Source organism: Alosa pseudoharengus, unplaced genomic scaffold, assembly GCF_046254945.1.
Source record: "Alosa pseudoharengus isolate Yale_2024_CS ecotype anadromous, Long Island Sound unplaced genomic scaffold, YU_APseudo_1.1 YU_APseudo_1.1_scf_22, whole genome shotgun sequence".
NCBI lineage: Eukaryota > Metazoa > Chordata > Actinopteri > Clupeiformes > Clupeidae > Alosa > Alosa pseudoharengus.
Genome location: NW_027468680.1, coordinates 16467371 through 16494418, shown reverse-complemented (window position 1 = coordinate 16494418; position 27048 = coordinate 16467371). Strand labels below are relative to the sequence as shown.

The window sequence follows — 27048 nt, the reverse complement described above, 5'->3', positions numbered from 1 at the left end:
AGGGTTCCTGAAAACAAAATGGCTATGCATAACACTGTTTATGGATTTTTAGGCCCCAGTCTAATAAAGTTTTTATTCTAGACATATTTGACTAGACATATTTGACATCCTGGGAGATAACTTTAGCGTACCTACATGCCACATGTTGACAATCTGACTTTTATTTCAGTATTTATTTGAAGGTAGGTTTGTATGACTATGGTCACAAACGTCAATATCAGAATAAAAATACATGGCAGAACCACATTGGCTGAAGAGTATAGCCAAAAGAGTATAGCCTACATTTATTATTAAATAATAATAATGTTGCATTAACTTGTTAGGCCTACATAACTATGACCAGTTGGATACTGGAACAGTGAATTATGTGATTATGACTGGGCATTTCCCTCAGAGCGGCCTGTTGTGCTAGAGCTGGAGCGGTGCAGCAGCATATTAGAAATGTATTGCAACTCATGGATAAAGTCAACATTTTGTGACATTTAACATTTTCAAATCTCTCTCTCTCTCACACACACACACACACACACACACACACACACACACACACACACACACACCACAAGCATGCACGTACATACACACACACACACACACACACACACGAGCGCGCGCGCACGCGCGCACACACACACACACACACACAAACGCATACTATTATTTATATATTTATTATTTTACCGCAATGCTGTCAACGTCTTTGAATAGAACGTTAAATGCCCCACTGAAGAGCTGGGGCCAGAAGACTACACACATTTTAAAAAAATATATAATTTGGCACTACGTTATTTCGGCGGAAGAATACGTTGCACGTTGTGGTCTACTCTCTTTTGTTGATGCTAGAGAAATTGCGGCTAATTCTGTGTAGGGTTGCGCGATTGGTTACTCCAGACCTGCAATAGTATATTCCATGTAAGGAGGTCTATGATTGGTTACGTTAGATCTGCAATGCGTCAAGCAATGGCGCTCAATTTAGCTTTGGTGGTGGATGTAAGAATACATCATTGGTAACCATAGTTGGTTATGCTGTACATCCTTTTGGTTGTTAACATATTATCGTTAAACAATAATTGCGACTGACAGTTATTTGGTTGACTCGTATGCTTAGGGAATATAGATCTCTTCACGGCTCTCCTTGGGGTGTGGTGTAAAATGATTGGCGACTGGAAATATCATGGAACTATTTGCAAACCGTCGCGGAATTTAAAACAACAGACAGGTCCATCTAAAATGTTATTCGTAGCCTATTTTGGGACTAGTTGAACGTTGAATATATGGTGTGTTGTATAAAATAGCGCGTCCACTAGGCTGGCAATAAGGCTGCGGTTATTGTAGGGTAGGCTACATTCTTTTTAACATTTCTGATGTGAAGTGTAGCCTAAACCTGCGCTCAAGACTTGGCTATCTGTAGTTATTTCAACTGGTGCACCATCCCGTTTTGTGATCAGGTTACTAACGTCGGGGTGAGCACGTAGAGAACAAAATCTTCATATATTGACGAGAAAAAGGCCTAAACTGGTTTGTTGTTTAACAAGTCAAAAAAGTCAGTCTTTCCTAAATAATGAGTTACAGTCACAATGACAAAATTAACATATTCCAAAATTCCACATTTCCACTTAATGCAAGACAACTCGCAGCTTATGACAACCAGGACACTGGGAACAAATAAATGCGCACATGAAAACTAAAATGATAAAGCAAATAAAAGTCAAACATGACTTTTATTAATGATTTCCTAATGTTGATAGAAAAGACAGTAAAGCCTACACAGGGGGGTGGAAACCATGTGGAAACATATGCGCAAGCTGTCAGATCAAAACTTGCGCGTGTGTTTGGGTTGCGACTTGTGACGTAATATTTCTGCGACTACTTTCAAATCGTTTACAAGACGAAATCATAGACAGTAAAAGAAACGAAATGGCCCTCTTTCCAGCGTTTCGTGGAATATCAACTAAAGAAGAAGACAGTTCGGTGAAAGGTAAGGTCCGCGTAATGATCAACATGTCATAGCCTACACTTGTTTTCATTTGAGCACGTGACTGATATTGCTTGTTTCTGTGGTTTGCGGGGAGAACGCCTGAAGTTTGCTACACATAGGGAATTCGACTTCAGTTAGGTTGTAAAAAGAAATTATACAGTAAGAAAATACTGATGGTTAACATAAGGCAATTTACATGTAGCACTGACTTGCAACGTTCATGAGGCTTGTCTGTGTTGTCTCTTGAAATGAATCATGGGTCGTTCGACCCACACCACACTGAGGGTAGCCTGCACATTTCTAACTCAGCGGTATGTTGATGGGCAATATAGCAGCTATCAGTCTACTTTTCTGTATTTGCCATAGGTATTTAGGTATTATGGGTAAATTGAAAGCGGCTAATGTATAGGCCCTACTTTATATTTGAATATTTTGATTAAATAGGTAGAATAGTATATGGCCCATAAAATATGGGACAGATTTAACTTGGAAACTGCAGTCCCTATGCCAGATCTTTGGTACCCTACAAAGGAAATCTAACCTTCTAACAGTGCAAGAACATTTTGGGTGCTGTAACGGACATGATTGGGGTTGTCGGCTTGTAGAGTCGGCAAGTAGACTTGAACACTTTCAAAATGTAAAATATAGCCTAGATGTTTGCCGTTAGCCTGTAGTTCAGGCCAGGTTCAGGCATGCAAGTAGGTGACTTTACACGTCATGTTGTTGACAAGTAATACCAGTAAAATACTTTCTTAAAGAGACAGATTTAGAGTTTTAGTCATACATTGAAATAGAATATAAATGTATTCTGTAAAATACAGCCCCCCTTCAAAAAATACCTGGACTGGCAGTCTGGCTACAGAAGTCAGTGTTGTAGCAGATCGGACATATTGTTTTGTGCATATTGACCTGGAGTGACTGATGCATCAGCGTTCTCCTCTGGCTGCCTCAATCAGGACTGGGGGGGGGGGGCTGTCTGCATCCCAGCTGGCTATTTGCAGCTGTGATTAATCCTGTACGCTAAAACCCCTCTGGCTGAATAATTGCAATTGATTGGTCATCTATCTCCCTCTTCCTCTTCCTCTCTCCCTCTCTCTCTCTCCTCCTCTCTTTTCCTCGCCTCTCTTTCTCCTCTCTACTTCTCCTCGGTCCCCTGACCAGCAGAGACGGAATGGCTGAGCAATCAGAGTTTCCGCTCTGATGATGCCCTAGCGCTCCATCACATTGTGTTGGAGAAGGCCAAGGAGGCTGAGGAAGGGGAGCCCAGGTGATGCAGTTTTTACTCCCCGCTTCCTCTCTCTGATGTTCTGTTTTTATGCACTGTGCTGTAAGCCGTATAGCAAATGTGTTTCATCAAAGCCATAGAGAATACAGTAGGCCACACTGATATCCAGCAGGCTGTAGGATCAGTTTATACAAATGCAAACATAAGCCATGGTGACTGCCAAAAGGCTAAGTAATGCATGGCTGACTGTGGGTTTTGTCCCTGTGTTTTGTCAGTGATAAGAGTTACGGCAGAATCTCTGAGCCAGAAAGTGAAGATGAAAATATCAGCGGAAGACACAGGAAACGTAAGAAGAAAGACAAGAAGAAGAAGAAACACAAGAAGCACAAAAGGAAGGCGGGAGAGGGCTCGGACAGTGATGACTCACACTCGGACACGGTCTACCCGAGCGACCTGCTCAAGAAGGAGAAGGAGGCTCAGAGGTGCCACTGCCTTTTGCAACTCTGCTCTCTCTCTCTACCTCTCTGTCCACCTTCTCTCTCACACATACACATGTGTGCATTTAACACACTTACTTTGTGATTACTTTGTGAATATAACACAATGATGATTACTGTAGGTGGCAAACTGCTTGGCCTTTGGTCTTTGTTTAGCTTAGCATACAGGTTTAAATTTCAGGGCTGCTCTATTTGCCTCCGGCAGATTTATTCAGACTTCCAGTTGTCTTTAACTTTAAAAGGCTCAACTCTGTCGGTACTGTGGCAGTACGAAACTATGCTCTGCAGAATCGCCATCAATCGGCCTCTTTTTAATCGCTGTACTGCCCTCCCTCTTGTTCCCACTTGCGCACACACACACACACACACACACACGCACACAGGCACACACAGGCACACACAGGCACACACAGGCACACACACACACACACACACACACACGCACACACACAGTTGTTTCTTTCCCTATTATACCCTCATCCCTCTGTCTTCTCTCCAAGCCCTTCTCCCTCTCATCCTCTCTCCCCTCCCTCTCCCCCTCTCCTACTTTCTCTAGCTATTTTTCTTATTCCCATGACGAGGAGTCCGTTTTGGTTGACGCTACTGTTTCCATCACGTCGTATCTCGGGGGGGCTTTGCTGAGGGCTTCGTTTGCTTTCCCCGCTATTTCTGACACACACACACACACACACACACACAGACACACTCATTTGTAATACTCTTGTTCAGTTGTGTAAGGACTCCAGAGACGCCCAAGGTAATGCTTAATGCTTGTATGCTTTTGTCTTTTGTATTTCTTTTTTTTATTATGGGGTTGGGTTGCCTTTTGCAGACAGGAGTCTCCAGTGGAGGTGGTCCGCCAGGGCAGGTTCCGATGGCTGGACGACCTGGAGTCTGCGGCGGATGGCTTCTTCTGTGTGGACAGGAAAGCGGACCCAGCCAACTGGCAGTACAAGTCTCTCTACCGCGGGGACGTCGCAAGGTGACCCGGGAGCTCTTGAGTGTGCTGCACACTGAACGTAACCCTCTAGCTCAGTGTTTCTCAAACTTTTTCAGACCAAGGACCACTTAACCAATAAAAAAAACCTCACGGACCACCTAGCTTAAAAAAAACAAAAAAACAGTAGACCTACTTCAACAGTATATTACACAGTAGACCTACTCACTGAACCACCTTGCTTATTGTATTTGTACCTTGCTTATTGTGTCAGAAGATTCATTTAAACTGGCTTAGCTTACATAAGCAGTGTTGCAGAACTGTATGGTTTTACATACAATTTGGTTCACTATGGCATCTAACTCATCTATATTATATTTTACCATGTCTGCTTGCGGACCACTTGGGTCAGCTTGCGGACCACCAGTGGTCCCCGGACCACACTTTGAGAAACACTGCTCTAGCACACAAAGCCCTTTACATCTCAGCTGCACTAAGGGCTGCTGCTTTTCCCCCACACTCCCTGGATTGTCGTTGAGGCTGCAGCCTTGGGAACGGATTCAAACATCCCAGGGTGCAGATCCAGACAGCGTCATTGTGCAACCACCATTACTAAGAGAGGGAGTGTTCAAAAGTTTATGCTTGCTAGTGTTTGACAATGGCTGTTGCACAATGTTGCTTTTGGGAAATTCACCCCAGATCTGTTTTTTCCCCCAAAATATGTGTGTTGGGGTAGGATACAACAGAGTCAAATTTGGACAACGTTATTCCACACGAAACAAGTTTAGATATGTGTTGTGTGCTTCTGCTTCCATTTTTAGTCTGTCCGACAGGGACACACTTTGCTCTGAGAAATAGCTGCGGTTGGAAAGGTTGCTATTGCAAAAATACCCCACAGGAATGTGAAAAAATAGATACCGGTACATAGAAGATTTGTTTGACTCCTTAAATACCATTTTTTCCCCTTGATTCATGGGTGTCTGTGTTTGAAACTAAATGAGTGATTTCTTCGTGTGCGAGTTTGGTCAGACATTCCTTTTTCAAGTTCACCTGCTGTCCTCAGAGGAACTTAACAGGGGGCTGAAGGCCATTCATAGAGTGTGCCAGATTCTCTATTAGGACATATTGAGAGCCCTCCGTGTGTGTGACTGTGAGCGCTACTGTTTGTGTGAGGTCTTTTGCTATTTCAGGATAGTTATGAGTGTATTTGTCACTAAATCAGTGAATGGGTGTCTTGGAGAGTTGGAAGAAGAGAACTTGAGCATCTTGTCGTATTAGAGACATAAATGTTCAAGTGTCATCCTCTCTGTGCTCTCACCCAGTCTGGCCGTACCACTGCAGCCCCCTGGCAACTGTGCAGGGTGAGGGCATCTTGCCATTCTATGCCCTTCTCTCCCAGGTAGACCCCCCCCCCACCACTACCCCTGTCATGCTGCATAGAAATGAGTGAGGTGTTCGAGGTTTTTGTTTTTTTTAGTCCATCATCTTTTAATGTTCAGATAATTGGTACCATTGTTTTTTTAATGTTACAGTGTAGGTCTTTAGAACCTTTAGAATCTTTAGGCTTTAAAACCAGTAAACAGTTTATGATGGATTTAAACCAGACATGATCTGGTTGAAGATCTCCCTATTTGTACATTACTTGTAAGCTTACAGAAATAACAGGAACTGCGCCGTACACCTGTGATTGCTGCAGTTCTTGACAGTCTCTGCTAAAAAGGACACATAAGTTCTCCATGTTCTTTAGTGTCAGTCGCAGGACCAGTTAAGCTCTTCATGAAGATGTGGGAGCAGTATATATACTCGGCACCCTAAAGAACCGCCACTGCTTCAGCTCATGGATCAGAGCCAAATGACTGAGGAGTCAAAAGCAGCCATCTGTAACTCAATAGACTGCAATCAATACTCACTAACGCTCACACTTGCTCTCTCACAACCTCACCACGTCTCTAGCTTTCTCACTACTCCATTCTCAGATACCGGCTTCCCAGCACACACACACACACACACACACACACACACACACACACACACACACACACACACACAGGCGCACACACACACACACACACAGGCGCACACACATACACACACAGGCACACACACATACACATACACACACACACACACACACACACACACACATGCACACACACACGCACACACACTAGAAAGAGAGATATCAGATCGATACCCGATGAGTACACTCTTATTGATACGCTAGCTGCAGCTCAGTTCAGCTTGCTGCAGTGGACGGCCTTTCCCTGCTCCTGAAGGTCACTCACACCAAGTGAGGAGGGGGAGAGGGGAGCGAGAGCGTAGTCCTAGGTCGTGTATCAGCTTTTCCCATCATCAGCCTCTTTATCAGCGATCAGCTACTCAACACAATGGCACCAGCCCTTTAGGCCACCGGCGAGGCTTACTCAGGAGTCCAGTCACGTAGAGTGTGGTCATTATCAGCACTGTTTCTTTTGCACGGTAGCAAAATATTTTGTCTATTCCTGGTGTGGAGTGGCTGCTGGTAATCATCATTAATTACACATTAATTATACACATTACACATATTAAATGAAATATATATACCGGTGTATATATAATTCATGGACATTTATATTATATTATATTTATATAACTTATATAACTTATTTCTCACGTTTTTACTGTTTTTACTGCTTTTAGGGTCTGTTCTTGCAATGCAACCCAAAACCACTCACTCTATTTTTATCCGACCCCCTCAACTCCTCTGTGTCTCAGGTACAAGCGGAAGGGCAGCTCTTCTCTGGGACTGGACGCGCGCTTGCAGGCCGTGAGCTGGGATGAGCCGGCGGGCCAGGAGAAGAAGCGGGCGGCACCGCGCCGAACCGAGCGCTACTACTCCTCCCAGGCTCGCCAGCTGCTCCGCTCCGACGCCCTGCCATCCCGGCCACCGGCACCAGGGGGCAGTGCTGAGGAGCCCGGCGGCACCTCCTTCATCCCCCTGCCCTCGCTCTCTGCCGAGCAGGAGGCTAGCGCTACCGCTAAAGGCTTGTGCTCGTGGGTCAACCCGCTGGGCGTGTACGACGCGGGCACGGCGCTCTGGCTGGAGGGCAAAGGTCAGGCGCCCGCGCCCCATCAGGAGAAGGGTGGAGAAGAGAGGAAGAGCGTGGACACGCCGGAGGCCAGGCTCACAGCGAGGGTGGAGGAGCTCAACCGGAGGGTGAGGGAGAACCCCACCGACACAGAGGGGTGGCTGGAGTTCATTCGCTTCCAGGTACGCCTTTGGCAAGGAGCCTTCACATACCTCTCACACACACACACACACACACACAACCCTTTAAAGCCCCGTAAATACCTGTTGATCTCTCTAATACACACATTTGCAGGTGCACATGCAAATAATTATTGACTTGGTAACTTAGAGATTAAGTTGTCTTAGCTTTGATTTTGGGGATGCAAAATTGTTTTAGTAATCAACAACAGTCTTAATCTTTTTAATTTACCTACTATTTTAAAGTAATTTCGACCCTTCCTATGTCTCTTGTGTGTCTCTCCTCTCTTTCTCCTCTATCTTGGCACAGGATGAGTTTGCGGCGTCAGGGGCAGGGCTGGGCAGCGGCGGTGGTGGTGGTGGTGGTGGTGGTGCTAGTGAGGCCGACGCTGCCGAGCGCCGGCGTGTGTCCACGCGCGCGGTGCTGGAGAAGAAACTGGCCGTTTGCGAGCGGGCGGTCCAGAGCAACCCGGGCTGCGTGGCGCTGCATCTGGCCCGGCTGTCCGTGTGCCGCGAGCTCTGGGAGCCGGCCGCGCTGCTCAAGGAGTGGAAGAAGCTGGTCTTCCTGCACCCCAACAGCGCCTCGCTGTGGCGCCGCTACCTGCGCTTCTGTCAGGGCCACTTCGGCTCGTTCGCCGTGACCAAGGCCAGCGCGGCGTACGGGAAGTGCCTGACCACACTGGCGGCGTGCGACGACGGAAGCATGCTGTCTCACCCGGCGCTGCCCGGGGCAGAGGAGGACATGTTGGGTACGTCCCTCCCCTCCCCTCCTCTTTATCCTCCAGTGCCCCAACGTTCTGTCCATCCTTCTTTTCCCTCCTCCATATCTCCATCTTTATTAATCTTTAGACTTTATTAACATCCCATCTTGGAGTAAATTTGGGAGTATATTTTTTGAGTCTTTGTGGTAGAATGTCTTCTCTGTCTTTGGTTCTGTTGTTTATTCCCTGTTTCTACCCTACTTTCATCCTCCTTTTCTCTCCATTCCTTTCCCTCTGATATACTGTACGTGCCTTATCCTTCTAATATCCTTATCTAATATACTGTAAGTGCTTTTCTCACTTTCCCTTCTTTCCTTCCTGTCCCATACTCTCATATTTGTCTCTCCTCTTTTCCTCTCCTTTCCTCTCCTCATTTCTCTCTTCTCTTCTCCGCTCCTCTCCTCATTTCTCTCTTCCCTTCTCCTTTCCTCTCCTCATTTCTCTCTTCTCTTCTCCGCTCCTCTCCTCATTTCTCTCTTCTCTTCTCCGCTCCTCTCCTTGTTTCTCTCCCATTCTCTTGTCACTCCTCCTCTCTCAGTGTGTGAATCATCAGTCATCATCCATCTCTTCTTAGTGTGGTTGTGACACAGGCTAATAGATGACCCGCGCATGATGGAGAGTGTTTGTGTGTGTGTGCGTGTGTGTGTGTGTGTGTGTGTGTGCGTGTGTGTGCCCGTGTGTGTGTGTGTGTGTGTGTGCATGTGTGTGTGTATTTCAGGAATCCTACGCAGTATGGAAAAGTATGGAATTTGATTGAAGTATTTTACAGGTCTGGGGAAAAGAAAAGAGGTTATGGAAAAAATAGTTTGTGTTTCTGGACTATTGCATCTACAATACTTGCCTGTTCACCAATGTGTGAGACCACACTGAGAACTATGAACTATTCAAATATGTTTGAGGTGAGGTTAGCTTTCAACTTTACACTTTGGACTTTGTGCAAGTAATTTATACTTTACCCTAGTTTTTAGAATATAGTCAAATATAGTCAGAAAAAAAAGTCTGGAAATTTGAGTATGGAAAATATGGAATTTTGAAATGGAAAATGTGTAGGAACCCTGGTATTTGCATACTGGTTTGTAATAAGATAAGGGACTATATAATCCCGCTCCATTTGCATAAAAACACACGGTGCACAAATATCCTTTCTCTCTCTTCTTTGCGCCGCTCTCTGTCCCTTGCTCTGTCCCATTTCCTGTATCTCTATCTGTCAATTTCATAGTCTGTCTCTGTCTGTCTCTTCTGTATTGTCCAGTGAGCTGCTACCACATTGTCTCTTTACTAGACTAGATCTCGAATACAGCACCTCACCACATCACTGTTTCTTTTGTCAGAGCTTCTGGATGAATTGGTTTGAGTGTTTTTTTTTTGTTGTTGTTCCTGCTCCCGCTCAGTTGTGAGTGGAGCAGAGTGCAGAGTTAGCATGTTGGTGTGTGCATTAGCCAAATGAATATGTCAGAGGCGGGCAACCTGTGGACGACGGCACTCTTGGACGTGACGGATCAATCTGTGAAAGCCTTTTAGAGGAGCTGTCAACAGCACCAAGGCTGTGAGGGGGGCTGCCGTTGTGCTGTGTGCTTCAGAGGCACTCCGTTGTTCTGCAGGAGAAAGCCTCGCCGTGCTGATTTACTTAACTGCTGAGACGGAGAGTATTTTCTGTTTTTCAAGAACGCTGAGGTGGACAGTGGGGTGTGTGTGGTCACAGGTGCCCTCTGGTGGCCACTCTAATAGTGCACGTCAGGTGACGATTGCGATGAAGTGATGATTCTGGTTTTCTGTTCCTCAAAGGTGCAATATATTACCGTAGGGTCTGTCGAAAGGATGCATTTCCACAGCAATGGCGTGGAACCAGAAGAAATTAGTGATTTTCCTAGATCATGTGTTCCCATCAAAAGAAGTTAGAAATATAGAAATATTAGAGTATTAAAAGAGCCTTTGTAAACAGTTGCTTTGGAATGGCACCACCATTACTGGTTTGAAGCTATTGGTTTTGAAAGTAAAAGCTACACTATAGAGGTAGTATATATTCTGTCATTTAGCAGGTCCACTGTTCTGATGGCCTTCTGCTCTGTCTGTCTGTCTGTCTGTCTGTATCTCCGCCCTGTAGACATCTTCCTGCAGCAGTGTCATTTCCTGCGGCAGGCAGGCCACTCAGAGAAGGCCGTGTGTCTGTTCCAGGGCCTGCTGGATTTCACCTTCTTCAAGCCGGACAGCGTCAAAGAGCTTCCCACCAGACAGCAGGTAACACACAGACACAGACACACCCTTGAGCTCAGCATGGTAATGACATGCATGCACGCACACACACACATTCACGCACAGCATGTGTGCTCAGTGCGTCCCTGTTGTGAGTCTTCATTCACACTCCTCCTTGCTACTTTGACCATTGTACAGCTATACACAGCCCACAAACAGCAATAACAGAAATGCAATTAACACTCCGTCACCACCCACCTACCCATCCTTCCCCACTCGTAACACACAGGGGCCTGAGTGTGTGTCGGTGGGATTACTGCTCATATTTTCCCTCTGCTCAGAAATAGCTCCTGAAGAGGAGGCACCAGGCACCAGGCCGCCCTGTGCTGATGAGCTTGGGATATTGTGACGCCAGGCGGGCGCAGATGCTTGTTTTTGGTCGGCGTGTGCTGGCGAATGACAAGCGCCTGTTTAGGCGGCGCGATAATGAGCCCGGCAGGAACAGACGAGCATTAATGTCCTGCCCTCTCACTCTCTGTAGATCTGTCTGATGAGAAATGTGACTGTGCATATTTTGTGACTGTGAGGTGTCACACATACGTGTCCGTGACCAGATGAGCACATTTCAGATGCTGATTAGCTAGCGTTGTCTTTATCAGGAAAAACAACAACAACAACAACAACAACAACACTTATTGTTTTCACACTGTGGTCAATTATGTTCTTGTTTAGATTTGGGATTGACATTTGTAGAATATCAAGAGTGCAACATTGGCAAAACAAAATCAGTGTTGTTTAAAAACACCTTTTTGTATCTGTTAGGTTGAAAACTAAGTCTGTAATTTTGTTTGCTTTTGATATCCTAAAGTCTAGTGGTCTTCCTGAGTGGTGTCATTATCATTTTTACAACTTTGTCTTTTCAGAGGTGTATGTTCACAGTTTGTCTTGCAGTACTATAGGAATACCTAGCATCACTTTTGGTGTTGACCTAAATATCCCCACATATTCAGGGCACAACTAATATGTGACACTGTCAGAGTCCTTAGGGAAATGGTTGAGTTCATCTCCGACATCCATCCTTGTTTTTTAAGCACACACCCCCATCCCAATAGCAGTAGAGAAATCCCTCTGCGATTGGCTGGCTGACATGCCTATCTCCATTCGGATTGGTTGGCCATGATTCCCTCTCGCCCCACTCTCCTCTTCCTCCTGCAGTATGAGGCAATGCTGCCCTTGGCCCCGTGCGCTTGAAGTGCTGACTGCATTAGATTAGCGGCCATTAAGATGGCGGAGTTCGGCCCTTTGGAGCTGACGCGGTACTTCGCCACGACTCGCTAAGTGATTGGAAGTGTCATTCGCTCCTGGTCCGAGGGGGAATGTCATCTTTTATTATCGACTTTCACTCATTCCACTCTACCACTCTGCTCTCGCCGGGGCACGAGCCATTGTTTTTATAGATGTTGCTTCGTTCTATAGTCTCTACTGGGGTGCTTGATTAAAACTGTTCTTTCAGCGTTGAAACAAACCAATACAATAGAAAATAAGTTCAGACCAGCAAGCTCATCAAACAGCCAGACGCACATGCACATGTAATTGGAGCCCTTAAGAATACAGCCGTTAAATGTGTTGTGACATGAGTTCGGTACGTAAGTGTGTATATCTTTTGTGTGCGTCCACAGAAGCCTACAGTCTTGTAGTAGGTGTTTCAATGTTTATCATTAAAACAATGTGATGTGTGTTAACTCTGCCCTGGTGCCCTGGTTTGTCAGGTGGAGTTCTTCGAGCCGTTCTGGGATAGTGGGGAGCCGCGCGTGGGGGAGAAGGGGGCGCGGGGCTGGAAGGCCTGGATGCTGCAGCAGGAGAGGGGGGGCTGGCTGGTCCCCAGTGAGGCAGGTTAGTCGACAGACTCCGGCAATGTACGGTACCTGCTTTGTGAATTAACACAATTGGCCAGTTTCCCGTATATTGATTAAGCCCAGGCCTAGACTAAAGCTTTTTTCAATGGGTATTTTCATTGAAGTTTTCTTTTAGTTTATGACTAGGCTTAATCCATGAATGGGAAATTGTCCCATTGAGTATAATCATAAAAGAAAAGATGATATATTTTAACTCTTCCATTTATGAGAAGCTTTAAACATGATATTGTTATATTGTATATTGTTATATTGTATATTTCTATTACTTTTTTTGTGACAGATGAGGATGATGACGATGAGGGTGATGATGAGGAAGTGAAGGATAAGACCCTGCCCAAGTGGAGGATCTGGCTGGATGTGGAGACAACACGTGAAGCCAACCACTGGTTGCCGTGGAGACCTGACAAAAGCACAGGTCAATCAGAGGAAGACTGCGAAGATCCTGATAGACAGGTACTGGTCATACATACAAATCTCATCACTCACTCTCTCTTTTCTCTTGTTCACTCATTCTCTATCTATCTATCTATCTCTATCATCTCCTCTCTCTCTCATTCTCTATCTCTCCTCTCCTCACTCTCTCTATCTTATCCCCACACACATGATGTGACCTGATGAAAGCAGTGTCCCACACACACTGACCTGCATATCAGTCCTCCCTCGGTGTGTTGTTGACTTCTGACCGGCGCCATCTGACTCACCTCCGCAGGTGCTTTTTGATGACATCGGCCCTTCCATGATCCGCGTGACCCGGCCCAACCTGCAGCTCCATCTGCTCGCCAGCTTCCTCCACTTCCTGGGGCTCCCCGTCCTTGCCACCTCCTCCTCCTCCTCCTCCTCCTACCAGCTCCGGAGCCTGCTCCTGGACGACCTCTCCCTCCTGCAGGACCAGCGGGACCCCGAGGGACCTCTGACCTCCATCCACCTTCAGTCGTCGTCGTCGTCGTCGTCACTGTCCGGAGTCAGCCCAGTGGGCCACATGACTGTCCTGGGCACGGCACGCAGACAAGCGGGGCTGTGCAAGCCGGGCGAGGAGTTTGTCCAGAACGTCCTGCAGCAGGTGGCGCCGCTGCTGCCTGCCGAGGACAGGGCCGTGCTCCACCTGAGCTGGCTGCAGTACGAGAAGCTCAAGGTGAGCGCAGTGTGCCGTGGTGTCCTCCATCCTCACTCCACACCCCCCTGCATCCTGCTCCTGTGTGCTCCACTTTTCACTCTCCTAACCTGCAGTGCAGCAGCTTCATATTGGGAGGACCTGATTTACAGAACTGTCAAGTGTAGATCATAAATCTGAGACTACCCAAGGCAGTTTGTAGCATCCTCATATCAGTTTCCAGCATCTTATCCTTTTAGAGCTGAAGTTGAGTCTGTTTATCCTCTAAGAGCTGAAGTTTAATCTGTATGTTCACTCTTTGTTGAATGAGGGCATGTTGAATGAGGGCATGTTTTTGTCATGTGCTATTGCATGGGCGACACACGGCCATTTAGACATATTTTTGACATACTTTCTGATAAATAGGCTCTTGCTCACAAACACGTACGTAACATGTAGATAGGCATCCACAAACACAAAATCATGGACAGAATATATGTCAATATAACACCACTGGGATTGGCAGTCAGTTGTTTATGAACAATCCTTCCTTCTCCCTGGCTTCTCTGGCAGGTTTTGAGGTGTGTGCGCAGCGGGAACAAGAAGCGCCTGCGCGGCCAGGGCAAGCGCAGCAAGCGGCTGGCCAAGCGCCTGCTGAAGGAGCCGGAGAACCGCGGGCGCCTGGGCCTGTGGCGCGAGTACGCCCACCTGGAGTGGCTGCTGGGCAACCTGGAGGAGGCGCGCAAGGTGTTCGACACGGCGCTGGGCATGGGCGTGGCCCGCGGGCTCAAAGACACTGCGCTGTGCCACCTCTGCCTGCTCTACGCCCAGTTAGAGGTGGAAGAGACGTGGCGGGCAGAAGGACAAAGCGCTGCAGGAACTGCCCCTGCGTCGTCCGCCGCTGTGCATATTTTGACCAAGTTAGCCGAGGAGGCGACCTATACTCCTTTCTCAGGGCAGGTGGCTCCGGTAGCCATTCTGAAAGCCAGGAAGTCCTACGAGCAGGCTGTGGAGGTCTGCTTAGCTGGGCTGGAAGCCGGGCGCTCTAAAAAGGCCCAGCATGTAGCAGGACTTGTAGGCTGCTATGCTCTCTTTCAGTACTTGACTGTGGGTATGGACGCCGCTAACATGGTATATAGGCAGGCCAGAGAGAGACTGGGGCAGCATGCTAGTACGACTCAGCAAAATACCTCGGTAGATAGCAGTAGTGCTAATGCTAATAGCAGTAGCGGTAAGGGTAATAGCATTAGTGTTACTGGAGAGTGCGAGGCCTTGGCCGTTCAGCAGGCGGCGCTGTTGCGCCACCACACCAGCACCTCCGTGTTCCCCTTGGCCCACTTGAGGGAAGCGCTCACCTCAGCACTCACTCACTTCTCCACCAGCGCCCCCTTGTGGCATCTCTACGTGCAGGCTGAGGCGCGGTACCACAGTGCGGGTCGAGCGCGGAGGTTTATCCACAGCGTGATTAAGAGTGACCAGAGCGTGGTGCCATACCTGTTTGCCGTTTGGGCGGAGCAGGGCAGGAAAGAGCTGCTGGACTCTGTGCAAAGGTTAGACTGATGATTCTAATGTAGCTTCCCCCAGAAGATGTTATGTCTCTTTCAAATACAATATTTGAATTCAAAGTGAAAACAGTCTACTTTGTTTGTTTGGTTTCCTTAATATTCAGGTCTGGTGGAATTGGAGATACTCTGCCCACAATACCGGAAAACGGACTGAGCAACCGTATCCGGTCGCTGTTTGAGGCTGCCACGGCAACAGAGGAGGGAGCCCAGTGTCCGCTGCTTTGGAGGATGTACCTCAAGTTCATGGTAAACAGACACAGAAAGCTATTAACTGTTGACATCTAAGACAGATTTCGTCGAGTTGATTTTTAGTCTTAGCTGGGCTACAGTTGGCTGGCTCTCCAGATGAAACACCTGTGAAAAAATAGCAGTCTGAACTATCAAAAGCAAGTCTGCATAAGAAATTGAAAAAGAAATGCATAAGTGCAATACTATGATGCATGCCAAATAACTTGTTATGAAGAGGCTACAAAACTCCAAAAAAAAAATCTGTAGTGGAAAATGTGAATGGTTGTCGAAAAGCTCTCTAGATTTGAAGAGTGAGGGGTTATTTATTTCTAACAGGCTTCAGAGGGCAACAAGGAGAGGGCCAAAGGGATCTTCTACAAAGCTCTTCAGAACATCCCCTGGGCCAAGGTACACATGGACTAATCATATCCTATGCAAATAAAAATTATACCTTTTAAGTCCCTCTGAATTTCAATAAGCTTGCATTACTCCATATTTCTGAAAAGTAAATGTGTGTGTGTGTGTGTCTGTCTGTCTTCAGGGCCTGTATATGGATGCAGTGCTGCTGTTCCCAGATGCTGTGACCGAGTTCTTGGACCTGATGACTGAGAAGGAGCTACGGCTCAGAGCACCGATGGAGGAAGTAGAGATCCTGCTGGAGGATTAGCACTTATTAACCCTACCCATAGTGCACCAGAGTCCAAAGACAAACAGGAAATCCCTCTGAAGGGTGTACACCTCAAAGCTACACACTGTGCCGGATTGGCTCACAATGCACAAGTGGAGGAGATTATGCCACATCAGATATTATGTGCAACGCCAAAAGTTGATGCTGGCTACCTGCAGATGTATGCCCTTGTATGAATGAATTAAAATGTGAGTGTGTGTGTGTCTGTGTGTGTTCATTTTATATACATTACAAATTGATTTCACAAATGATACACAACTAAATTGATGTTGATTATTTTTGATAATCATAGAATTTCTGTATGTGAAAAATATTTTTGAATGACTAAAAATAAAACATAATAAGGAACCTACACCTCCCATTTACTGAAATGGTGTCTTCGTCTCGTTTTGCTACATACTGTATATTCTATGTTGAATAGACCATGTATATGCAGAATTGATTCCTACTTCATTTCATATCTGGATTCAGAGCAAGCAGTGTAGCCTGCATTCATAGAGAACAGATTTTTATTGAAAGCTAGAGTTGACAAGACTAAAACTTTTAACAGTAAACTGATTAATTTACTGTACACTGCTAACTATGCTTGCATGGGTTTTCAATTAAACACGGTCTTTAATATTGTATTGGTGATTCCAAAAGGTACTGCATGTTGTGTAACGTGACGTGTAATTCCACCACACAAAGTGAGGTTTCTGAAATTGATGTCTTTTATTTGCATTGGAGAAATGAATGGCAGCTGGGAAAGCTAACGGGAGGCTCAGTGCTAACGCTAACAAATACAAAAAATATATATAGTATACGAATAGTGAACTCAGAGGTAGAGGCCCTCCGGCGTGCCCTCCTGCTTCTTGTAGAGCACGTTCTCTTTTGACTTCTTGAAGTCCTCGTTCGTCACCTTCATCCTCCTCTCCCTCAGCGCCATCAGCCCTGCCTCCGTGCAAATGGCCTGAAACAAAAAAAATAGCGAGGGGAACAACATGAGTCGTGGAAGGACAGGAACGGGGAAGAAGAACCCATATCAAAACAAATCTGCCACTTAATTGAAGCATCTGTCAGATACGGTGCCAGACTTTCTCTCTGAGGAGCGAGCGAAGTGTGAAGGTTTTTATAGTTCTGCTCTGAATGTGATAAGCTTAGGCTTGTGAGTGTTTGTGGGAAATTTGGACAGATGTGCCAACATCACAGCTGATTTGTTATGCATTTCAAATGCAGTATGCATTCGTGCATTTAAATCACTGGGTGATTTTCTGACGATTAGCAGCAAAGCTGTTAAGAAGCTGTCTAGAAGTGAAGGGCATTTTAAAGACCTTTATGTCTGCTCCTGAAAGGTCATCCTTGGCGAGAATGAGGTCATCTAAGGTCACGTCGCCAGCCACTGTCATGCGGCTGGTGTGGATCTGGAAAATTCTGCGCTTAGTTTTCTCATCCGGAAGCGGGAACTCAATTTTACGATCGATTCGACCTTTGCAGCAAGGAGGAGAAAAAATAACAGTCAATCATCAGTCACAGAGAGAGAAACAGAGACTGCACATTTCACAGCACAAGCTGGGCCTATTCGACAACTATACTAATAACAACAGCTAAATAATTCCTTTGTCATCTTTGCAGCTGGGCATATTTGATCAACTTATACACTTAAATCACATATGATTTTCACTCAATGAAAAGACAAATGAACATTTTAGTATCTTAATACTTAATAAATAACAGTTACACTTAGTCTATAAATGCTTTATAACTGGGTTACAGAGGATTTATAGATGATGTATAAATGCATTATAACATGTAATGTGATAACATTTACCTGGCCGAATCAGAGCAGGGTCCAGAGTCTCAATCCTGTTGGTGGCCATGATGACCTTAACGTCGCCCCGGGAGTCAAAACCATCCAACTGGTTAAGGAGCTCCAGCATGGTCCTCTGGATCTCCCTCTCACCCCCCGAGTTTGAGTCGTATCTACAAAGGCATGGGCAAATTAGTCAAGAATCACAATTTACAAATTAATCCATGTTTTGCTTTGATTTGAAAAAAAATATTCTAACCATTTCTGTGATGTTCTGTGAACTCTTAAATGATAATATATGTATAGATTTTTCGCCCCTGAAATCAAACACTCTTTGATGGAAATTAACTTAAAAATGAGTAGTTTCTTGTGGCACTCATCATCCCTGAAGGCTAGTCCCTCTCACCTCTTTGTTCCAATAGCGTCAATCTCATCAATGAAGACGATGGAGGGAGCATGTTCCTCCGCCACTCTGAAAAGCTCACGCACCAGCTTCGGCCCATCGCCAAGATACTTCTGGATGAGCTCTGACCCAACAACACGTAGGAATGTGGCAGACGTTTGGTTGGCCACAGCTTTAGCTAGAAGCGTCTTACCTTTAAAATGACAATGATACAAGGGATTTTAGAGAAGGCTGATAACAGCAATGATCATACATGTCAAGTCTAAAAGATTTGCCATAAATCTTACGTATTTCCACCCAATATCACTGACTGAGGTATATACTGTTTGAGAGACCCTATACTATAGTCTACCATAAGTACCTGGTCGGGGGAAAAAAACTATTGCACTGTGTGCATCATACCTGTCCCAGGTGCTCCGTACAAGATGACTCCTTTGGGTGGCTTAATTCCCATCTCTTCATAATACTCTGGGTGTGTCAGGGGGAGCTCAACAGATTCCTGTGAGGGAGAACACATTTACTGCCTTAGAGCTGGGTAAAGACTTAGAGATTTAGCTTCATCAGCTATCCATACTATCCAGCCACACTTCTGTCACTGACTTTTTAAAGAAACTTGAATGTTATGTACCAATTGTTTTATGAGTATGTTTGTAACACTATCATACGATGGCTAAAATAATTAACGAATTTGCCACAGTTATCACCATAAACAGTATACCTTGATCTCTTGGATCTGACTGTCCAGACCTCCAATATCTGCATAGGTTTCCTGTGGTGCCTTCTCCACTTTCATAACAGTCACTAGGGGGTCTGTGTCATCCATCAGGACCCCAATGACTGCATGCACCTTTAAAATGAAAAATATAATACTTTATAGTCAGTATAGGCAGATGATGTGGATGTTACTTGTTAATAATCATAATGTGACCTTGGTTAGCATCTTCCTGAAAAACTCTTCAACCGAGGCTTCATTGAAGGCTAATGGGCTACCTTGTTCTATATTACCTTATGATTGAGGAGTACAGAGCATCCTGGTTCTAGAAGGTCTTTATCTACAAAGGACAGAATGCTGACATAGTGCTCCGAGCCCACAGATGTGGACACGATGGCATGGTTGTCATCAATGATTTCCTCCAATGTTCCCACTGACATGGGTGTCCCCCTCAGGTCATCAACCTTTGACCTCTCTTCCTGTAGCCAAAACAGTCAAAAAAGAAAGCCGTTTAGCTGAGCTTTTTACTTAGCTTACAAGTCTCCTGGTATCATTCATTAATCTGTCAGCAGCACATTACATTACTGAATTGCATTTGTCCAAATCCAAGACATTACACTAATTCCAGGCCTGCTCATACAGGACAAAATGACAGATTAAGGATACAAACCTCCTGTTTCTCCTCCAGTGGCTTCATCTGCTCTTGGTTCCTGATGAACTCCTCCTCCATCAGCAGGTAGTCTTTGATCCTCTCTTGTTTAAGGAGCTTCAGTCGGCACTGTGTATGAGGGGTTACTGACAAACAGCAGAGAACGCCATTTTTAGTGAGTACTCAGCGATACACAGTAGATAGAAGAAATCCAAGCTGACCCACTGACAATCGGCACATCTTGTAAACATATAGATCGCTGCACTTACTGCCTATATGCTTCAGCAAATGTTTTTGTATCCCAACAATCAACAAACCCATGAAGAATGAATAAGTATTTATTTATATAGCACATTTTTCATGTGCAACACAAAGCGCTCCACATACAAGACTGACACACAAGACAAAAGATGCCAGACGGAGCGGCATAATCACCAGCGTACCCATTACACCAAGACATACAAAACAGACAACAAACAAATTAACAAATAATAAAAATTAAAAAAATAAAATAAATACAAATCAAGACATTACATTAAACAAACAAATAGGCTTAGCAACACGTGGGCATTGGGCAGTGATGACGACTGGTGTTATGTGAAAAACACACATTTGTTTGCTTTATTTTAAGTCATATATTCCAACAAAAAGCAGGTTGATGTCATACCTAATGGTAATTTGCTGGCAGCATCTGGTCCCTTTGATTTCTTCTTCCTCTTTCCAACTCTAGTGGGAATTGGTGGCTCATATTTCTTCTTTTTATCCTGTCACAAAGGAGAATACGGTATAATGACATTAATACACAGGATTAGATGTTAAAATCCTTGTGCCAAAATGCAAGGTATTTTGGTACAGCATTTGCTTCTCAACCGGACAAATTTCAGTACATCTTTGCATTTAGTAACCACTTATGAGGAGAAAGTGTCATTGAAAACCTTTTAGGAGCAACACAGTTCAAACTCACTTTGTCATCCTTCTTCCCCCCTCCAGGACCATGGCCACCACTTTGGTTTTGACCCTGTGCAAGATAAGAGACATTTTCAGTCATGTATGCAATTTGCTAACGTAAGCTAGCACTAGTAAATTGCGCTGAATATCCACTGTCACTGCGCTACCTCCGATAAAAGAACATGCTGTGTATGGACACACAATCAATGTCCTTACAGATGATGTCCCGCACACGTACTAAGTTACAAATTTTCACTACTAACAAAACCGTTCTTATTGAGTCTTCAGCCCAGTCACCAGCAAACGTTAGTAGCTGCTAACCTGTATTAACTTGCTAGATAGCAAGCTAGCCGAATGTGATAAAATAACACTGGTCCACAACAGTATGCATTAGATATCTCCTCACAGTGTACAGTTGAGAGTGAATTACACTCAGTAATCTATTTTAAAATAAAGATTTAAATTACACACTTGAACATGTACGAAAAATGCTTGCTCACTTACCATTGTCGCTTGTTTTCAGAACATGTGTCCCTTGAAAACTACGTCATGCCGGCAAAATAACGTCATCATTTATGAGACACGAGAATGGTGGTTCCACTGTAGCCTACTACCAGGTTCTGTGTTGTGCTGTGTGAGAAGAACAGGAGAAATCAACTCGGAATGTATAGCGGACTTCTTCCAAAAGGTCTATCAGAAGCAGAGCTTAGTTCTGATGATTCTGATGCGTGTGCAGGGGACCTTGATGGGGCTACTGGAGCCGATGTGAGAGAATGTAAACAGAATGCTAACGTTAACGCACTCATATCCAGAGAAACTTCACCCACACAAGGTGAGACTCTTGAGTTTGTTGACAGTACTAGGCCCAGTCATTCCTCAAATGAATGCTTACCTGGGGTCTCTGAAGAGATGTGGAATAAGTTCAAACACCTTCAGAAGCAAAAGGACGACCAAAGGGGAGAGTTACCATCAACAAAACGAAAAAGAAAGCGAAGAGCGAATAAAAGAAAATGTTCTGACCCACAGCACAAGGAATCTAAACAGGTGGAGGAAGTAAATGCACCAGAAAAACACCTCGAAGGACTGAAGCAGTATTTTGGCATTAATGACAGATTTGAACCCCCGGCTTGTAGCAGGCCGCCTCCTAAATCTGGTCTTGAAAAGACTATTGACAGTGCTATTGAAGCAGGGGACTATGAAAAGGCAGAGGAACTCAGTGACAGTCTGGCCACTCGAGAGCTGGGTGTAAAAATCAAAAACGCGGTTGACTGCCGTGATTTTGTGCAAGATCAGGAAATTGAGGCCTCTAAGGCAGCCCAGAAAAGAAAGAAAAATCTTGTTTGGGGCTTTGAGGCAAAGAGGAGATGGGAAACTAAAAGCAACATGGGCTATATGTGAGCTTTTGTTTGTTAACAAACTATTTTGTTAATTGTATTAAATTAAAAGTTACATTAGCTTGCCCATTACAGTGCAGTGTTTTAATGAATTTCTAGGCCACTAGATTTCTATAAACAAACAGAGCAGTGATCTCCTTCAAATATGGGCAAACTTGGTGTTTTATTATGCCAAAGAGCAACCTGCACACAGTGCCAGATTTACTGCAGTAGTTTTCAACCATTGGTAGGCTAGGCTACAGTTGTGGATAGGAAACCTGCATTGTTTATTGTGAGTTCTGTAGCACTTCAACACCAAGTAGATTTTAGTTCAATTCTAAGTCGATTTTATAAATGCCATGGCCATGTGAGGTCACATAACTTCTTGTGTTTTCATAATATAGGATCAGTCATATCTTACACGAGTGCCCATTTGTAAGCAGAAATAGGGATGCTTCAATAGGCTAGAGGAGAACCGGGACAAATGAAACACTTTTTAATTAAACGTAATTTACAAAGACATTGTAAAACACTGAAAGTCAATATTTTGTCACTAGCAACCTACATCTGTCCTCTGTTAAATACAGTTGCATTTACAGCTCTGAACAAAACCGTTCAAGAACTAGATGTACCGCAGAGCGGTACAAAATATGACCGCCGCCCAGTCCAGCACATTTTTTCCACAAAAAGAAATCACGCTGAAAGGCCTATATGATTCTAACTGTCTCACTAAATTGCATTATCCACACTCAATTCTCACTGGTATCTGCTAGACAACAAGTACCAAAACATGATTAGTTCATAGATTTCACATGTAAAATTCATTTTATACAACCCCACCTCCATCTTGCCTATTCATAATTATGAGAAATTCTTGATTGTTTGTGTTATGTTTATGTTATGTGTGTGGGTGTGTGTGTGTGTGTGTGAGTGTGTGTGTGTGTGTGTGTGTGTGTGTGTGTGTGTGTGTGTGTGTGTGTGTGTGTGCGTGCCTGCGTATGTGCCTGTGCATTGAAGCGTACATATGTCTACTGTGTGAGTATGTGTCATGATTACTGTGAATGTGTGTGTGTGTGTGTATCTGTTTGTGCACATGTGTGCACATGAACTGGGCTAACATGACCCCTGGAGGCAAATATACGGAAAAAATGGTCATCCTAGGCCCTACAGTTCTCAAGATATTCACAGAGAACTGTGTCTGGCCTACCCTCCTTTCGGGGGGTCCAGTCCAGCGGGGGGGCTACAGATCAAAACGAAAAATGACAGTTCCATGCTATCCATGTGGGGGTACATGGCCACCAAGTTTTGTGTACCCCGGTCTTTCAGTGTCCCGGGAATCCTTGTTGGTGTACGTCACTAAATGTACACATAAATTGTTTTATTGTAAGGCCCCCCATGAACGAAAGTACACAAAACTTGGCATGCATTCGGAGGGTGTCATAATGATCCTACACTTTCAATTTCGTGCAGTTTTGACCATGTCAGCCAGAGATATTGTGATGAAAACACCTAATTTTTTGCTTTTTAATTTTTAACTAGGTGGCGCTATACATGAAATAAGTGGTAATGGGATGGGTTGACATGGCCCCTTGAGATCAACATACAAAAAAAAGGTGGACCTCCTAGGCCCTACGGTTCTCGAGATATTCACAGAAAACTGTCTCCGGCCACCTACAGGCCAGTTGGTGTATAGTAACATAAATGAATTTATTGTGTGGCCCCCCATGAACGGAATTCCACGAAACTTGGCGTGCATTCAGAGGGTGTCATAATGATCCTACACTTCCAATTTCGTGCAGTTTTGACTATGTTAGGTCACAGATACCTGCGATTACAACACCTCATTTTTACTTTTTTGTGTTTAACTAGGTGGCACTATACATGAAATGAGTGGTTATGGAATGGGTTGACATGGCCCCTTGAGATCAACATACAAAAAAAAAATGGTCCTCCTAAACCTTACGGTTCTCGAGATATTCACAGAAAACTGTGTCTGCCCTACCCTCCTTTCGGGGGGTGCAGTCCAGCGGGGGGGCTACAGATCAAAACGAAAAACGATGGTTCCATGCTATCCATATGGGGTTACATGCCCACCAAGTTTCGTCTACCCCGGTCTTTCAGTGTCCCGGGAATCATTGACAGAAATTTGGACATGCGAAAAAGAAAAAAAAAAAATCTGACTAAACCTATATGACCGCCGCTTCGCTGCGCGGCGGTCATAATTATTTAAGGAGAAGTCGGACGTGCGTTTTGTTTCATTCGTCCCTCCTGGCTGGGACAAATGAAACAGCATGGGGGACGAATGAAGCAAACAGCTTAAATTACGTAAACTTCCCACAACTTCAATATTTGACAACATACCATGAATGGTACTTCAAGTATGTGTTATTTTAGATAGATTGCTGCTGGGCTATATGTCTTGGTTCATGTCTGTTAACAACTCATTGCCGTCATGGTGATGCGCATATTTCGCGGTTATGGAAATAGCATGCACTATGCCATTGATATAGCTAGAATAATGCATGTTTCGAATTATATATCATAATAAGATGATAGTATGTAAGATAATGTTTCTATAGTACAAAATGTTATTTCACTCTGTTTTTATGTGGTTAAAACCACCACACATCCAAATAAGTGCCCTTCATGACCCACAGGCCGTCAGTCTCCATAGGTTAACATGGCAAAACTCAACCCCCTAGGTCCTGATAGCCCCACAGATATTTGCATCTTTCTAAGACTGCTTTTCCATGTCTCACCTGCATAAAATATAGTATAAACACAGATATGTGTGCATTAACTTACTGCCTGGTCGGGACAAATGAAACAGGTGTTTCAATCGTCCCCCCATAGACATTTAGCATTATAGGCTGTTTTGCATCCATTACAAACAAACATGCAATGTGAACGTCTGGGATTGGGGAGAGCACTAAATGCTCTACTGAATAAGCATGAAGTCAAACCTTTAAATGAAAAACACTCTTTAATAATCAAACAAAATAAACCGCTAATGAAGTAAACTTGTGACCATAAAAAATCGTTTATCGCCTGTAACTCCGTGATAACAGGACTAACAGGATTAGTGGTGTGCGATACTGTAAAATCTGGTTTCGATCCGATACCAATTAAATATAGGGCCAGTATTGTCAATATTGATACCAATACTGATACTGTAATATTGATGTTTGTAACTAAAAGCAGTTTATATAGCCTACTTTTATGTAGGGGAGAACAGTGTGTCATGATGATGTGAATAAAACATCAATATACAAAATTTGAATACATTTCCATGACCACTAATGATTTTATGATTTCCACTGTTAATAGTTTACAAACATTTCAGCAATGAAACATTGCAAAGCGGGCATGCAAAATGTGAAAGGAATGGTGTTTGCATGACTGTAGGCTAGCCCTTGGTGAAACAGGAACATTTTGAACAAATTAAGAGATATTGGAAGTGAACTAAAATTTAAGTATCGATCTCATCACGCTGGTATTGATCCGATACCAATACCAATGTTGGTATCGATACTATCGATATTTGGATTGATATGCCCACCCCTAAACAGGATGGCATTTGGCTGAGCAACGGAGGTTAATATGCTCTATGTTTTGTCCAAATGATGTCTGTCTATCATCGTTGCATTCGGAGAAAACCGGAATGTTTCATTCGTCCCCCGTTTCAGTTTTGTCAATGCTAGCTTAATCTCCCTTACATTGGGGGCATGTTCACACTTTAGTGAGAATGCCTTGAAGAATAGTGTAATGCTGACATGAATGCACTGTGTTCGTTATGGTCCATGATTCATGGATGGACATGTATTAAAGTGAGACGGGAAGAGATTGTAATGTCAAACACAGGAGTTTAACCACATTTATTGTCATATTTGAAATAAGATGTTAACTAGGCTACTCTTTTGTGACATTTATTGGTTTGTACCATAGGTCAAAATATATTTTCCAACTATCCCATCATAAAGTTAGCAGTAGGCCTATAATGCAGAGGTGTATCATGGGATTTGTTACATTTGTACACAGCAGCAAAGATTGTATTCCACAGTTGGATGGACATGCAGTTATGAAGTCTGGAACATAATTTTCTGGAGCTGATTCTTAAATCAACTGGATTAGATACTATTCCACATTAGATATTTTAACTATGGTGATATTTTAACTATGGTGATATTTTATACTCTGACCCCAACCTGACATCATATAGGCCTATCATCTCGTCAAATAATTTGTAGGCCTATATTATGGTTAGGCCTAGAGTTGGATCTCTCGAGACCGGTCTTGGTTTCGAGATCGGTCTCGAGACCACTTTTACTTGGTCTCGGTCTTGTCACAGTCTCGACCGTCTTTGGTCTTGGTCTCGGATCCCTCGGTCTTGTCTTGGTCTCATTGCCTTGGTCTTGCGGTCTCAGGTCGACATAGTGGTCGGGAGATTTGCAACATTGTTCTGTCTGTAGTTGAAATAATACCTTCTTAAATTGAATTTAAACTGGGACTGAACCTCTTACCCCAGTATGCTGCTCTTATTCAATTGATGCAAGTTATGGTGTAACACTAGCTCACTAGCTGTTTTTTTTTTTTTTTTTTTTGGTCTCGGTCTCGTCTCGACTTTGTCTTGGTCTTGATTCAGTCCGTCTTGGCCTTGGTCTCGTCTTGGTCTCGGTCTTGATACCCTCTGGTCTTGGTAGTGTCTTGGTCTCGGTTTAGGTGGTCTTGACTACAAGTCTAGTTAGGCCTAATCCAGTTTTAGACTGGATTTTATGTCTTGAATTTGAGCGATTTCAATTTGTAACAGTGGTGCCAGCTGAATAACAGTGCCCTCCTATCTGATCTACTTTAA

At 44.3% G+C, this 27048-nt stretch overlaps 3 protein-coding genes across 4 annotated transcripts; 2 read left to right on the top strand and 1 right to left on the bottom strand.

The window, feature by feature from the left end:
• The first annotated feature begins 1033 nt into the window (after positions 1–1033).
• On the top strand, positions 1034–16677 carry nrde2 (NRDE-2, necessary for RNA interference, domain containing). 2 transcript variants are annotated; one of them, XM_076300780.1, is made up of 14 exons: positions 1034–1978; positions 3143–3245; positions 3479–3685; positions 4533–4682; positions 7392–7887; positions 8195–8633; positions 10750–10883; positions 12608–12731; positions 13035–13207; positions 13464–13886; positions 14418–15394; positions 15514–15655; positions 15974–16045; positions 16179–16677. In XM_076300780.1, the coding sequence occupies exons 1-14, from the start codon at positions 1918–1920 to the stop codon at positions 16302–16304; spliced, it is 3627 nt and encodes a 1208-aa protein (XP_076156895.1). In that variant the 5' UTR covers positions 1034–1917; the 3' UTR covers positions 16305–16677. The 2 variants fall into 2 exon arrangements, with proteins under 2 accessions (XP_076156895.1, XP_076156894.1); XM_076300779.1 differs by having other exon boundaries at positions 3140–3245.
• A 340-nt stretch (positions 16678–17017) lies between these two features.
• LOC143139930 (26S proteasome regulatory subunit 4) lies at positions 17018–21380 on the bottom strand. Its single transcript, XM_076300776.1, has 11 exons — positions 21328–21380; positions 20840–20893; positions 20543–20639; positions 19897–20021; positions 19520–19705; positions 19233–19361; positions 18917–19013; positions 18518–18707; positions 18133–18284; positions 17636–17790; positions 17018–17274 (listed from the first exon to the last, which is right to left on the bottom strand). The coding sequence occupies exons 1-11, from the start codon at positions 21328–21330 to the stop codon at positions 17140–17142; spliced, it is 1323 nt and encodes a 440-aa protein (XP_076156891.1). The 5' UTR covers positions 21331–21380; the 3' UTR covers positions 17018–17139.
• A 30-nt stretch (positions 21381–21410) lies between these two features.
• fam204a (family with sequence similarity 204 member A) lies at positions 21411–22851 on the top strand. The gene has a single exon (XM_076300777.1). It carries the CDS (start codon positions 21487–21489, stop codon positions 22219–22221), a length of 735 nt encoding a protein of 244 aa, XP_076156892.1. The 5' UTR covers positions 21411–21486; the 3' UTR covers positions 22222–22851.
• Positions 22852–27048: the final 4197 nt, after the last annotated feature.